Source organism: Mytilus californianus, unplaced genomic scaffold, assembly GCF_021869535.1.
Source record: "Mytilus californianus isolate M0D057914Y unplaced genomic scaffold, xbMytCali1.0.p SCAF_4, whole genome shotgun sequence".
NCBI lineage: Eukaryota > Metazoa > Mollusca > Bivalvia > Mytilida > Mytilidae > Mytilus > Mytilus californianus.
Genome location: NW_026262690.1, coordinates 126,068,929 through 126,085,485, shown reverse-complemented (window position 1 = coordinate 126,085,485; position 16,557 = coordinate 126,068,929). Strand labels below are relative to the sequence as shown.

The 16,557-nt window shown below is 31.5% G+C and overlaps 1 protein-coding gene across 2 annotated transcripts; it reads left to right on the top strand.

The window, feature by feature from the left end:
- The first annotated feature begins 369 nt into the window (after nt 1–369).
- On the top strand, nt 370–16,268 carry LOC127737045 (visual system homeobox 2-like). 2 transcript variants are annotated; one of them, XM_052247581.1, is made up of 5 exons: nt 370–783; nt 3,531–3,624; nt 7,763–7,886; nt 14,138–14,318; nt 15,842–16,268. In XM_052247581.1, exons 1-5 carry the CDS (start codon nt 375–377, stop codon nt 16,132–16,134), a joined length of 1,101 nt encoding a protein of 366 aa, XP_052103541.1. In that variant the 5' UTR covers nt 370–374; the 3' UTR covers nt 16,135–16,268. The 2 variants fall into 2 exon arrangements, with proteins under 2 accessions (XP_052103541.1, XP_052103540.1); XM_052247580.1 differs by having other exon boundaries at nt 15,830–16,268.
- The last annotated feature ends 289 nt before the right edge of the window (nt 16,269–16,557 follow it).

The following is a 16,557-nucleotide window of genomic DNA, read 5'->3' as shown; positions in this document are numbered from 1 at the left end:
CCGCGAGACATCTCATTATTGCGGGAAGTCAATTTCAGCGTATCAGCTAATCCGTTCCGATATTGTATTGGCCCATTACAAAAGATTGACAGCTATTTGTATTGATATTCAATTAGAATGGGCGTTAAATAGTTATATGCATAAAGATATAAGCTAATAAATTAATGTTTTCAGAATCTGTTTATTATAGATTTCTAAAATACTGCAAATGGATTAATTGTTTTATTATTGTAATTTGAGAGAACGGAGACTCATCCGCTTATTTGTTCCGGTTTTTTTCTAACTTTTTCTTGTACAAAAAGCGAGAGAAAAAAAAAGAGTTTTAGAATCATATATAAATATATTTAATTGATTATATATAAACTTTAAGAAAAATGATGAATTTTGCCCATCATCCAAGCTATGCAGCCGCGCTTGGGATGACAGCCGCTAGTACTTTAGGATTCTCGGCAAATTTTGCTTCACATAATCTACACACTGCCGAAAATACAGACAGAACATTTTCACATTCTAGAAATTCATTCGCTATTCAGGAGCTTTTAGGACTTCGAAGTGAGGATGAAGAAAAAGCAAGGACAACTCACAGTGACGCTTTGATTTCTCCTTCTGCGTATTTGGCCACCTCTCTGGCACCGTTAGGGAGCCCGGGGCTTAAGGAATCCGCTGCTAGCTTGCCTTATTCCAGTTGGCGGTCAACTTTTATAAATGCTCTAAATAATTCTGCTCAGACTGTATTCGGCATAGGAGCGGGTCAAGGATTACCAAAAGGCGATATAAAATCAAGTAAGTGAAAATACTAATATTTTGCTTTTCATAAATGAGCAAAAATCATTTCAAAATTGCAATGTGCATGCACAATCAAAATATATAGACTGAAAATTTTATTTTAAAATATTTCTGTTTCTTCTTAAACTAAAATTTTACTGTTAAAACAAAAATAAAAATAAATAAAAAGTAAGAAAACGAAGCTGTTTGTAAATAGTTCGGTTTTGTTTAAAACTTTTTTTAAGTGCATAAATGTATTGTATTTGTCGCTTTACTTTTCACCATATCATTTGAAGTTTTATCAATAGTTTTAGGGTTTACAATGAATGTTGTATGTTCAAATATGATATTTAAATTTTAAAAAATCATATGTTTGTATTTCTTTCTTTTCTTTTGTTGTTTTATATATAAATACACTGCAGGTATTATAATTTGATAATTTTGTAAATGATAAAGAACCGATTGAAAAATTAATAATTATTTAATAAAAATTTTAGTTTTACAAATAAAATTTCCTGTCAATGCGCAAAATTTAAAAGCTAATCTTATATGATCTTTTTTTATGATTTTGATCTTATTAGTGGCATTCAAAGCGTAATAAATTTCAAGGGGAAAGAAACAGATTTCTGTATATTTCAGCCAAATTTCCGCCGACTGTCTTTTGGATAATGCCAACGGTTTCTGAAATAATAGGCTTAACAATTGACACATCGCTGCCTGTGTTTACTGGGGTACATCCTTATAACAAATAAACATTCATTAGCCAAACGAAGATTAATTGTAACGATGGCAATTTTCTAAAAGCCTGTTGTCCGTGATAAGATCACACTGGATGCCAACCTTAACCTGGAGCCATTTTGATGGTACCAGTTTGAGCGATCTATATTTCTGATAATATACATATAAAATACGTTTAATTAAATTATCAACAGTTTTTCATTTTGTATTAATGATATCATAAAAAAAATTGAACTAATTTCAAAAGCAGTTGTAATATTTATACCTGCAAAAAGATATTTTTTAGAATGGCAATCCCTGCAGGGCTTCAAAGTGTATTCAGGTATTAAATATCTTCATATTACTCATTATCAAATATTAATTTGCTAATTTAACTTTTTATTATCGCTAGTTATTCCATTTGGCTGATTGACAAAAGATGTAGCAATAAAATTATTATTCATATTTCTCGGATATTACGGTTACCTGTTCAATTAATTTAAACAGGTAAGCACGTGCTGAATCTACGGGATTCACCGGTGTTTGTCCTCGAGTGTCACATTATATACACTTCAAACGCGCAAATGACTAGATTGTTTTCTACTCGCGGGTAAATACAGGAAGCGTTTCTTTCAAAATTATTATCTTGCACGTGAAAAGATAACATTTTATTTCGTAGATGACAAAGTTGAGGTTTTTTCCTACGGGAATAATCGAGAATTTACTAACAATGTTTTCTGATTCAGAAGAAAAACTTTTTAAACTTTTGAAGTCAATCATATTGTATAACGTCTAAAAGGAAATTATTTTAAATATTAATCTTAATTATTATAACATTCGCAATTTCATTTGTTTTCGCTTCGATAATTATATTTACCTAGAATTTTGAAGATCAAATACTTATAAAAGTTTTTATTTCAATGCTTGCTCATTATACATAAGCTGTACATGTTTTTGTAGCAAAAAAATTTAGAGAAAAAATAAAAATTAGCATAATATGTTTTTCAAAATAATCATTTGTGGTGTAAATTCCGTGAATCTATATTTCTAGGGCTCATCAAATTATTTCATAAAAATAAAACCTATAATTTGTAATTTATAATTTTGATTGCAGACAGATTTAACACAATTAGTAATGTTAACATGTTAACAATTTTTATTAGTCTTAGTTTAAAATATAAAATATCATATATACCAATCCATAAAGAATTGAAAGTTAAAAAGGAACAAAGTGTTCAAACTTAAATATAAATTGTACATTAAAAAAAGCACTCTATATCTGTACTTTGATTTGGTGGTGTTACATCTTACAAAGTCTATCCAAATAATTTTTGCAAAGAATTCCGCTCAAGCCGGTGCTAGGGGCCGTCTTAAAATTGCAGTGAGGGGAGAGCTTTTTATTGCTCCGTGTTGAAGGCCTCACTGTGACTTTGAGATGAAGAACACCAATACAAGAGCTGTTCCTTTGCTTTTTGTGTGTTTTTTGCTGTGCATGTACTGATTTTGTGTCATGAATGGATACCCCATATCCTTTGTTTTTCTATTTTTCTACAAAAAGAACTATTACTATACATACCAGAAACAAATTCCGTGTAATGGATAGAAACTATACAGTGTGATCTTGTGATGAAACTGGTCGTAATCAAACTATACAAATATACAGAAATGGCGTTAAATATCATGAAATACATAAGCACACTTGTACTAAGCATAGCTCTGAATTCTTGTTCAGGTTTGTCTCTTTGTTTTTGCCTTGTCCTCAGTTTTTTGTTTTATCAGCTCTTCGGCGTTTGTATCAGGTTTTGGACTTTCAAAAAATAATTTTGCCTCGAGCAACAATTAAGAGACATTAGATGTCGAAATGCGCTTTTGGTGCAGTAAAATTGTTACCGTAAATATTTTTATAGATTATATGCATGTTGGTCGGTTTTGAAAATTAAATTGATACTTTCTAGGACATAGAATACAATACAAATATATTCAAAGCTCAATCTCTCAATTTGGCGCGTTTTAAACTACTTTTACAAAATGAGTTTATCTTTTTTTAGATTTAGAACATAGTATTGGTGATAAAGGAAGTGTTGATAGTCTAGATGGAACGACTATTGGAGGGAAGAAAAAGAAGAAGAAGCGACGTCATAGGTCTGTGTAGTTTTATAATTCTGTTAATATTAAACAATTTCTATAATTCTATGCCAATATCATAAATTTTCAGTCAGGCAATCGTTTTGTATTTACATCGGGTGTTGAAACTGTTTGCTGCTCTCCATTTGATGAAATTATGGCGTCGGTTTTATTTGCTGTCCGTCGATTTTGCCTATATGTGACGGAATTAAATCAGTTGACCGTGCCTGAAGAAGTCTTTAAAACAGGATCGCATTTGTTTATTTAAAAAAAAAATATCTGGAGTGTGGATAATTTACTTTCTGCCACTAGGTTTTTCAAATATTCATTGAGTGTCAAATTATGATACCAATGTAAAACCGTGATACATTTGTACTAGTAGTCAGTTCCAGATTCACTATATGGGATTCAGTCTTGGCAGATATTTAAATTGATATCTATAGCTAGAGTTTTTGGAATATTTTTTTTATTTTTAATACAATACGACGGGTAATAAATCATAAGTAATTTCCGGGAATACTTAGTACATGTTGTCCTATGAAATTTGATGATACTTTTTTAGGAATATGGAATATCGAGTTCTCTCTTTAAATAGCTCAATATAGAACCAGATGCTTACACAATTCAGCTTTGTAAGATCCATACCTTTTTTAAAGTATTGGAATTTTCCCTAACTTTATAAACGAGGTTTTATCATTGTTCTCTTTTCATCGTTTCATGACAATTTCTAATTAGTTAAAATTGAGAAGATAATAATTTGTTAAGGTAATTTTGTAGAATCAATAAATACGGCTAGTTTAAAATACAATTTAATAAATATTATGTTCATCCCTTTAGCTCTATAACACAAAACCATCGCGTGTCTCTGATTATGCCATGAAACCTTGTGAAATATAAAACCAGAATTTTCGTCCTGTTTTAATAACCTAATTATTGTCAAGTCAGTTGTATATTGTTGTTTTGTGGATTTGACGTGCGATATGATAATGACAACTATAATTGAAGTATACCCAGGGAGGCATTCGTTTGCATTTTACACATTGCTAATAGAATACAGAAGCATTAACAGATTAGCACTGTAAATGCTACAATTGTTCCCGGTCCACTACAAACAATGGGATGACATTTTTTCTAATTGTTGCGATGTCTGCCTGATTCGTTTATCAATTTCGATTGGAAAATTGTCTAATTTTAGCTAATTTTCTAAGTAACCTTTATCAATTGGTATAATTTGAAACTGTTAATCTATCCGCAATAGCAGAGTAAAATACATTATTCACGTATCATACAAAGACTAACATGAAAATACTCTTTCTGTTATAAATAGCTTCACAGGGTGCTGATTTAATTAGTTAGGATTAACTTTGGGTTTTTTTTTGTATATCATTTGCATTAAAAGCATGCACCATCAATAAAATTGAGAATGGAAATGGGGAATGTGTCAAAGAGACAACAACCCGACCACAGAACAGACAACAGCAGAAGGCCACCAACAGGCTTCAAACTTGTATTTTGTTAAATTTATTGAACTATTAGGTTATTTTTCACGATTGACAGTTTTGTTTTCGGCGTATACCTTTATAGTTAATACAAACAGATATAATTTCGCGAAATTTCTATGTTTGAGAGTATCATTTTGTTTTCTGTACATCAATAGCAAAATCATAATTTTTGAAATATCTGCGAAGATTCAGTTTCGCGATTTTTGATTTTGGTCTCGAAATTGATAACATAATAATAAATGGTTCGGGAATGAAAGTAATTTTGATTTATCGCTGTTCAATGTTTGCTACCATTATTGATCGATTTTGATTTCAAGAATAACTAATAAATAATAAATTATTGAAATGCACATATAACCAGTGTCCGATGTCTTATTCACGCATGAATGGAAGTGGCACTTACAAAAAAAGGCGAAAGACCAATTTTTGATCAGTTATGATGAAATGATATGAATGCTCCGACATATAATCATACACATTTTTGACAATACATTTGGGCGTAAAGACAAATTAGGCACCCTTTATTCTTTATATATATATATATATATATAGAAATATATATCCTAACATCACTGATGAGACATTAATTGTCGAAATCCGGATATGGTGTACAAATTTTTGCACCTCATGTTTGCGGTTTACCGTCTTTTCCGCAAGTTTATTGTTTTCTGTTTGGTATTAAATTAATAATTAAGATCCATTTGTTACATCTTGTGATACGTTTATTTGGCAATCGCCAGTGGCAGTCAGCAGGTTTAAGAACATCAGTTGTTTGACCTGTTAGTCAAATGCGTTTTGTTAAAATATACTTTTTCACTTTTTGGTCTTTTAGAAAATGTTGTTTGTGCTGTATTTAGACCCCTCTACCAAGAAATTTGTTTTGCATGCACAAGTATAAAAATTGCAGTTTTTATCCAACGCAATCATAGGTTTGAACGTTGTTTTCAATTTAGATTTGTTTATATATATAAGCAGCCTTTCCACAAACGCCTCAATGGCCATAGGAGTGATATCTCTAAGAAGCCACTTCTCCCAGTTTCTCAGCATTTCAGACAGTCTGGTCACACACTTGATGACTTTAACCGCATGAAGATCCTAGTGATTGAACAGAACATTCACTGGAGTGATGCCCAGCGACAGGTTCGGGAAAGCTTTTGGATAAAGGAACTAAATGTACATCATCCAAACGGCATCAATAAAAAATACTAAGTTTTATTTTTCACTCATTTTGGGTTGTAAATATACACAGTCACGTATATTTGAGTATTGAGTTTTGTTTTATATTATGATGTTCAGGATTTTGGATTAAATCAATAGACCAAAACTTACCTGTATTATTGAGCTATTTTTATACATATTATCAGTATTGTTAAAATAATTGACACCGAAGAAGGCTATTTGTTAAGCCGAAATATTTGTCAACACGATTTATTAACAACATCTTCGTATAATACCATCTTATATTAGTATCGTTGTGCAAATCTCTAGACTTATATATATATATATATATATATATATATTTCAGCTGTTGTTGAAAATGGAATACATATCAATTGTCCTTCAATGATTCTTCGTTAGCAAAACCTTTTCTTTCTAAAACTTATATTCAAAAAGTGTTTGCTCTTGGTTTTCGTATTTTCTCTGTATGTATATCTCATGGGTCGCGAGCACCTCGATGGGTTTCATTAGGAGCAGGAATTGCTTACCCGTCCGAATCCCTCTGTGTGGTTTGTGTTGGACTATCTTTAAGATGTTGTCTGTGTATTTTTTTTGCAGACTATGATTAATCTGTTCGTCTTTTTCCTTTAGGCAAAGGTATTGTTCTTGTTTCTTCAACTTACAATTTTGACAGCCTCGTTTGTATCTATTTCCCTTTTTTTTCAAACAGGCTGAGTTTTTTATAATTGCACTTTATTCAAATGATTTATCAAGAATGTAAGTATTGACATAAGCATCACCTGATTGTCTTTTCATGCGAGAAAGAAATTAACATTTTTATGCGAGAAAGAAATTAACAGTTTTATGCGAGAAAGAAATTAACATTTTATGCGAGAAAGAAATTAAAATAACAGAGCTGTCTTTCTTGTTTTAACGTATTGCAGTGCATTCCATACAAACGATATTTGCTGTCAAGAAAGTATTTTAGGGAAATTAAAATTGAATTTCTATTCTTCTTGGTTTTCTAGACAGTTATCAAAAAAAATATATGTGTGTAAGAATCGCTAATGCATGCTTCTTTAAAAGCCCGATTCGAACTCAAAATTGCATAAGATTGTGTCAAGGTAGTTAGAAATCTCATTTTCGTATTGTATCAATAGCTGTATCCGGAGTTGCCAAGATAAAATATCTAAAATTGTTGTGTGAGGACTTTTTATATCGTTAGATTGTTGTTCCAGTGACAATTTTCTCCTTTAATTCATGTATTTTCGTCTCTCAAAAATTATTAACAGATTAAATTGTTAATCCAATAACTAAATTATAGTGTCTAAACTATTATTAATTGTGCAGAAAATATTGAGTTATGATATATTTGAGGTCATGTCTTCGACGTCAAAACACAATTATAACTAATGCTTATGTTTAATTTCAAATGATAAATCATTATTTACGTTCTATCAGTAAAATTGTAACATTAATTTGTTTAATTTTTATAGAACAATTTTTACAAGTTATCAACTTGAAGAACTTGAAAAGGCGTTCAAAGAGGCTCACTACCCGGATGTGTACGCACGTGAGGTTCTAGCACTCAAAACAAGTCTCCCCGAGGACAGAATTCAGGTTTGTGCAAATTGTTTTGCCTTCATAAATGCTTTTTCTAGGTATGTCTACATACTAGTTTGTCTTTATCTTCATGAAAATAATATATAAAACTATATAAAACGACTCTAAAAATGAGTCTGGCAAAACTAGAACAGATCATTTTTTAATCCTCGTATAAAGAAAGAATGTACAAATTCATCCACGCATAGTAACAGGTAGATGGTACTCTTTTGTTTTAATATATATTATTTACCATGATTAACTAAAAGTATACCGACGTAACAAAAGACAGTAGTTAATAAGGAACATATTCGTAAGTGCAGTCTCCGTGTCAAAATATTTCTGACAACGATGATATTGTCAGAAGGCTGTAGTACAGTAATACAGTGGTTACCGTTGGTTCATTTCTGTCATATTTGTTTTTCTTAAATTGTTTGGTTATAAAAAAAAAAGGCCTATAGTTTTTTCTCTGAATTGTTTTAGGTTTTCATGTCGTGGCCTTTTATAGCCTATTATGGGTTTTTCTCATAGTTGAATGCCGTACGTTGGCCTATCTGGTGGAAGGAAAGTTCTCTCGTTTGGAATCTTACCACATCTCCTCGTGTTTATATATATATTGTGTATTAAAAAAATTGCTTATGAAATATCGCATCGCAAAAAAAAATATATATATATATAGTATTGCATGAAAACTGAACATGAAAATGCAGAGTGAACTGGACATTAAAGATGATGATGATGATGATGATGATGATGATGATGATGATGGATGGCTGCTTAACGTCCAGCGGCAAATTAATATGCATATTCAGGACAAGAACATGTTAATGTAATATGAATACTTGCCCTGTTTTGTACTAGACCGACATGCTGAGCCGGATTTTTAACGTGCTAGTTCACAAGGTAACAGTCCCCAGGAAGACATGTCACCTTACCCGGACACATTATTCTGACTCCGAGCCGACCAGTCTTTACTCTTACTCCTAAAAGCTGTGTGCTTAGCGGAGAAGCAGCAAATACCAATTAAAAGTCTTTGGTTTGAACCGTCCTGGGTTCGAACCCACGACCTTTCGCACTCGAGGCGAACATGCTACCACGAGACCACCAATGCGGTTAACTGGACATTAAAGCATATCAACATAATTTCCAATATTAAAATACAAATTATACATATATGAGTAGTACCACTGGTAAATCGAGCAGAAGGGAATATTTTATCGTGCTGCAGAGTGTGAACACACATCACGTCATCGTTGAAGACCTTTCATGACAAATGAAGATTCGGCCATAACAACAAAAAACATTCAGTTGATTGTGATATATATTTTCAAGTGAGATATTCCTAAATTTCAAAGGCCGGGCATTTTGAAATTTCGAAAATATATTGCTAGAGTGGATAAATATCACTAAGAGTGGATAAATATAACTAAGAGTGGATAAAGTGGTATATAGTATGTAAGGGAAAACTCCGTGTATAATATTCCGAATGGATTTGGCTAGAATTATAGACAACAATTTATCAAACGTGTTGTTATATGAAATATATCCAACTGACCAAACCGTTTTAAATGCACGAAGATTTTAAGAAAGAATTGAAGAAGAAAAATACCGACTCTTTTAAAATCATATCCGGGTACTTCGTATTATTGTCGTGCACAAAACATAATTATATTTATAAAATTGAGAATGGAAATGGGGAATGTGTGAAAGAGACAACAACCCGACCAAAGAGCACTGAGAAAACAGCCGATGGCCACCAATGGGTCTTCAACACAGCGAGAAAATCCCACACCCGGAGGCGGGCTTCAGCTGGCCCCTAATTAAAAATGTGTACTAGTTCAGTGAAAATGGACGTCACACTAAACTCCAAAACATATAAATGAACTAAAACTAAAAAACATACAAGACTAACAAATTCCAGAGGCTCCTGACTTGGGACCGGCGCAAAAATGCGGCGCGGTTAAACATGTTTTGTGAGATCTCAACCCTCCCACTATATACCTCTAGTCAATGTAGATATATATATATATATTAGCCAATATATCTTCCTAACATTATCATAATGTGTACTTGTATAACATATGGAATTGTATAAAAAGTTATGCCATTTTATAAATATGGGCAAAATAATGAATAATAACTTAAATAAGCTGAATAAAGCAATTTGGATTCTTTTTTCGGTGATGTATCTATTTTCTATATATCTGTAAAACATGCATATATTTTCCATCCATTTATTAGCTTTTATCTGTCATTGAACAAGAAAACTCATCGACAACATGGACATTTCATTTACAACTAGGTCCAATAACATTGTGCAGGATAATTAATAGTCGTTCAAACAGAATAAAGAATATCACGTTAGAACTATTATCTTTTCTAAGGTCGAAATAAAGACCCCAGGAGACGAATTTGTCAAATTGTATTTTGCTAAGCAGAATATTTGAAACCCAACGAGTGCAATGATGTCTAGAATTTTCAATTTATCTAATAGATTAGCTGTATTCTCCAATGAATCTTTTAACAATTATGTGATTTCAATTAATAGATTTGTTATAGCACTCCAATCTCATCTGTCGTGACCATATTCAATTAAAAGCTAATTGCAGCGATCACCACGCGGCAAGGTAGCCATATTGCTTTTCATTGGTGTTAGATCCGGTTTGGAAATTGGAAACAATGTATCGTATTTATTAACTGGTATAGTTACACTGTTATAGTTGTCTTCCGAATGTAAGGTCGATCATTGTCCGGGTTTTAGATTTTATCTTAATAGTTCAAACCGGTCTCGTACTCTGCATTAAAACACAATGAGAATCGCGTACATTAACATCTCGCTGTTACGGTTGTGTTCAGCATAGCGTGACCATTTCCTTGTTACAGCCTATTAGGTTTTGTTCAGTTCGAACAGTTTATGCCATTTTCTATATTGCTAACTTAAGTGATTTAATTAGTTTAGTTTGTCGCATTTTAACTGAAGCTTTTGACGTAATAAATTGTAATAGAATATGGTGACCTATCTATACTATTGTTAAATTGTCCGTTAAGGTTTCTACGTTTACAGACATTTCTGGCTTTCAAATGTTCTGGTTTCAGCGCACGAAATTTATAAAGTCTTTTTTTTCATTTTAAAGGACAACACCGTGTTATTATGCAAAATTGAAATACACGCTTTTAAATTACAAAACTTATATTAATTTAATGATAAGTTACACTGCATGTTTTTGGACACATTTAGACGCATTTTTGATTCAATTTGAGAAGAGGGCATTGCACATCTAGACTTACGAAAAAAGCTACAACTATTTTTGACCTTTGTCACATTCAGGCACCTTTTCGCTAAAGTTTAAAATAATAATTGCGCAAGAATTTTTGAAATATGAAATATTTTGAAGATGCTGTAGATAAAAAAAAATGCAAAGACATGTTGCATTTCTGCTTTTTGCTTCATTCCTGAATTAAAATATTGATTTAGTTCTGACAATATTGCATGTGAATATACAATAAAAATAGTTAATAGGTTCCGTTTGGTCATATCACCTTAACCTTCAAATGTTTATGGTTGAGCGTACCTGCAAAAAGGTAAATCAAGAAAAGCGCTTCGGACACACGAAATTTATTAAGTATTATTTTTATTTTGTACACAAATCTAGTTTATCTTCGCGTTCCATGTTAAGAGCTTCTTCAGTGCTTGGTTGTCATTCGTCGTAGTTAGATGCTGTTGTCATATTTGGAATTTATGTTGATGGCGGAAATTTGATAGTCTCTTTTTAATATTTATAACTGTTTTAGACTCTAGTCAATGTATAGCTTGGCCTTTGTTCAGATAATTGGATATCTAATGTTGAAGACCGTATTCTTTTGGATTTTGGATATTTGCTGTCTCGTTGGAGTATATTCCACGTTTCATAACACATTTATTTTAAATAAATTAAGGCTTCTTTGTAATTTTATTGGGGTGTAAAAGTGGTGACCGAAGCACATTTTGTATGAAGCGCAGCGCTTCATTCTCAAAATGTAAACTTTTATTATTACAATATCAGTAAACTTTTATTATTGAAATCCTTTAAATTTTGAAATCATTCGGTTACCAATTTTGGACTTTATGTACTTGTTTCATCAGATATTTCAAATCTGCCTTCTATGGAGTGTAAGATCTGATAAATACCACCTACTGAAGCTGACAACACCGTTAGACACGTTCTACCGCGAACAAGCACGTGTTTGCACATCAATTAATAGGTTTCCAATTGGAAAACGGGATATTAGCGATGTAATGCATTTTCCTCTAATTATATTGTCAATGCATCATTGTATTTCAGATAAATTCTTTCTTCTCACGAATCCGGTCAACTGCCTTAAATCAGATAGAATCATTTTGTTATTTTATTGAATATTAACAAAGGAACTATATTTTCTGTATGGATTAGACCGGCACTGCGGATATTTAAACCTCTTTTACGATAATAAGCCAACCAGCGGAAAATTATAACTAAATTAATGTGAACTGTAGCTAACAAATGAGATAATTCAACGAATTTTAATGCATAAAGATATGTTAGATTAGTCCGAAGGTTTTAGCGGGCGGGATTTGAAAAATGGTTATTCTTTATTTTTAAATTGATTGATATATTTTTATAATGATTCTCCTTTTAGTTAAATAATATTTGAATTAATAAATATATGAAATTGAAATATTTTATGCAACCCGTATGTCTTTATTTTTTTCAAAAGAAGAACGATGAATTTCCTAAATACATCATACCAATTACAATTCTTTCACTTATTCAACTTGAGAGTGCATTTTAGCACTACCGTATTTGTCTTATGTTATATGTTTAATTACGCATATATTTTTAAACTGTACTTGTATATAATTACGTTGCATATAAAAAATGAAGATGTGGTATGATTGCAAATGAGACAACTCTCTACGAGAGACCAAATGACACAGAAATTAACAACTACAGGTCATCGTGCGGCCTTCAACAATGAGCAAAGCCCATAACGCACAGTCAGTATGTATGTTTCATTTGATTGGCTGACAACAATCGTGAGGCATTTCAATATCATATTTTATTTCCGTATAAAAACAAAAGCTATGACTGCATGTGCTATCCGTGACAAACTAAAAATAATGCATCGGAAAGCCCGATATAACTCTTAGTCTCATTGTTGTAAAATAAAAATGTAATTATAAGAATTGAATCCTTTTTTTTTTAAATTATTCTATAGGGTTGTTAAAACGTTGATTTTGTGACCATTTTTGATATGCAGCGCTTCCGATACTTTTTTGCATGATTTAAGGAACATTGGCTTGCAATATTTGCAGTTGTACATGATGCAATCACCAGTCACTCGGTATTTTACTTGTCTATGGCACCGGTTTTATAAAACTATAAGATAAAATATACAAAACAACAATATTATTTATCACTGTATGTATACTGAAAGTTGAAGTGGTCTATTTCTTTTATTGTACATATGAATTAAACACTATTTGTATAGCATTATAATGACCATGAATTGACAATTTTATATGGCTATTAACAAATGCATTGATGAGTTGCTCTTTCACAAATTCCTATTTTTATATATCAATCATATTTTCACTGCATTGCAAACACTTGTCGTTTCTCAACAGATTTTAAACGTCCAGTGGCAAATACTACATGTTAATTCAGGATACCTTTTGAATACGTCCTATTTTGCATTTCTACTAGACATGACGTTGTGAGGTAAACACTTCTCGTTTAATTGTTCTTGATGGATTCTAAACGTTCAGTGCCTAATAATACATGCAGTTATATTCTGGATACCTTTTGAATATGTCCTGTTTTGCATTTCTACTGGACGTGACGTTGTGAGGTAAACACTTTTAGTTCTTTGATGGATTCTAAACGTTCAGATGCTAATTGAACACTTATCTTCCGGACACATTTTGAATATGCCCTGTTTTGCATTTTTACTGGACGTTATGAAGCAAACACTTGTCGTTTCTTGACAGATCCTAAACGTCCAGCGGCAAATAGTACATGTATATTTTGAACACCTATTGCACATGCCAAGATTGGAACTAGACAACCATGCTCTAGAGGATTCAGCTGTATAATCTTATCATATCACGGACTTTTAGGATATATATATATATTATTCCCTGTATTCCCTTTTCATTTTGATTAGAATGGGTTATATATTTTACCTTTATATAAACCTAAGTTTTTTGTTTTGCAATAAAATAAATGTGAACTATTTTATTTTCAATTTAGGTTTGGTTTCAAAATAGAAGAGCTAAATGGAGAAAGACAGAGAAAACTTGGGGAAGAAGTAGTATCATGGCAGAGTATGGGCTTTATGGAGCCATGGTTAGGCATTCACTTCCGCTTCCGGAAACCATTATTAAAAGTGCTGAACGTGGAGTGATGGATTCATGTGCACCATGGTTATTAAGTGAGTTTTTTTCAAAAGTTTTTTTAACTTGCATATTTCTGTGTATTTACATTTTGAAGTCAATCAAATATAAAAAAAAATCAATAATACCATTTCAGTCAAAAGGTTGCGAAATGATCACTGTCATATTAAGTGCATTAATTGATACCATCAAAATTTTAATGTAGTCACTAGACCATAACTTTGAATTTAGGAACGGAAAGGAATATCGTTTTCACTTTGTTTAAGGTAACAAGTACGTGAATGGACGTTATTTGGGATTTTTTTTATAAAAATCAGCATAAACAAAAATAGAAAATATATTACGAGAAATAGTTAAGTATACATCATGCACTGAATAGAAATACACATGTACATGTATATAAAATGCAAGTATATATCTGTGACTTGATTAAAATGTTAATTAAAGAAATAATTGTTTTAACGCCCTTTCTTTAAAACTATAATTGGCATGCGAATTTTCTATAAAGTGATATGTTATAGCCATTTAAGTTTCTACTTTATCAATATTCAATTTCATATAAAGTTGAGGTCGTTAAATTTGTTTTTAGTTAAATATGTTATTCGTAAAACTGTGTAAAATAAGTCGGAGGCCAATGCAAGCATAAAGTCATGACGTAGATGCTACGCGCATAGTTTTATTATTTATTCAGCAAAAAACGAAGTCAATGACCCAAATAAATTTTGTATCAATGAAACAGGGGATAAATTATCATTTTATATAAAATTCGTATGACATATTTCCTATAGAAATCTGGGTTAAATTATGCATTTATTTGTCCCTTTTTTATATTTTTATACGTGCAATCTACTTGACTACTTCCCTAACAAATATAACTACTTAAAAATCTACGTCAAATATGATTTTTTTATGGAATATACCCACAGTTCCACATAACGCAAAGTTTTATAGAAATTCCAAAAATCTCTCATTAACTTCAATTTTAATATTTTGGATCATAAAATAGTGTAATATATATATATATAATGATATATAGATACATATACTAGTGAAGGCAAACAATAAAAGTGATGTTTCGTGTTGCCTTTTGTGCAAAAAAGAATAATACACAAACAAAACAATCTACACGATAATTGTTTATGATGTTGTACTAACAATCTCTATCAAAATTGACCATAACATTCATAATTAAAAAAAAACTAAATGGTGTAACTGCAAATGAGACAAACACCCATTAATGAACCATGTTCAATTTGAACTTTAAACTTACGTGTCCGATTTTAGTGCACATGTGCTCTCTTTAAGAACCTTTTTAGGTACTCTTGAAACCAAATGTGTTGTAGCCAAATAAAACAATGAGGCCATTGTAGATCTGTAGGTCAAATAATATCTTGCGGCATCTAATGGTGTGGACAAGCTCAATAAGGCAACTATTAGCAATTTAACACAATTACACAGATTTTAAACTCAGACTTACCTACAATGAAGCGAAGACATGTCACCTTTGTGTATATAATATAACTAAAATACTCTGAATACTTACATTCAGATTTGTCCTCAGGTATGCACAAAAAGTCCATTGAAGCAGCCAAGACCTTCAAAGACGTTGATGAACAATCATCGGATGATGGCAAGAGTACTAAAGACAAAGACGAAATGCGTTCAGAAAGTATCGCTACGTTACGAGCCAAAGCTTTTGAACATAGTGCCAAAATAAACTGTGATCAATCGGAACACGAGGACACAAAATCTGTTAATGAACATGAACACTATGGAACATACCAAAGCAGATTTGAGGAACCTGGGAAGGATTCTTTAGGTGAAAGTTCACAGGACGAGATTGATGTTGAATAAATATTTGTCATTAATTTATTGTTAAATTTCGTTTTAATGTGTTTTTTTTTTATTATTCTCATTATATCTATATTATAAATATTATTGTTTGATTATATTGCTATATATATGACCATTAAATATCATTTGCAAGATTAAGTTTGGTTTTTTTTTAACATTGATGTCACAACCAAATGAATACACGTTTTTCAACAGTCAATATATATATTTATTTAACTCGTTATGTTTAATAGACCGTGCAGGGGTATTCAAACATTTGTGTTTGTTTTGTTTAAGCACATTTTCTGAATTCTGATTTATGTCCACACCCCTTATTATTGAGTTGTCTACTCAGTTCCTCTCTTCCTTTTTATCAAAATCACGGATTCGCCAATTCAATGGTACATATAAGGCATGCTATGGACTAATCATAATTTTCCCATC

Excerpts from the sequence above, each read along its gene's own strand:
- LOC127737045 (XM_052247580.1), top strand. The coding sequence starts at position 375 with ATGATGAATTTTGCCCATCATCCAAGCTATGCAGCCGCGCTTGGGATG. Across the intron at positions 784-3,530 it reads AAAAGGCGATATAAAATCAA|ATTTAGAACATAGTATTGGT; the intron begins GTAAGTGAAAAT and ends ATCTTTTTTTAG. Across the intron at positions 14,319-15,829 it reads ATGTGCACCATGGTTATTAA|ATTTGTCCTCAGGTATGCAC; the intron begins GTGAGTTTTTTT and ends ACTTACATTCAG.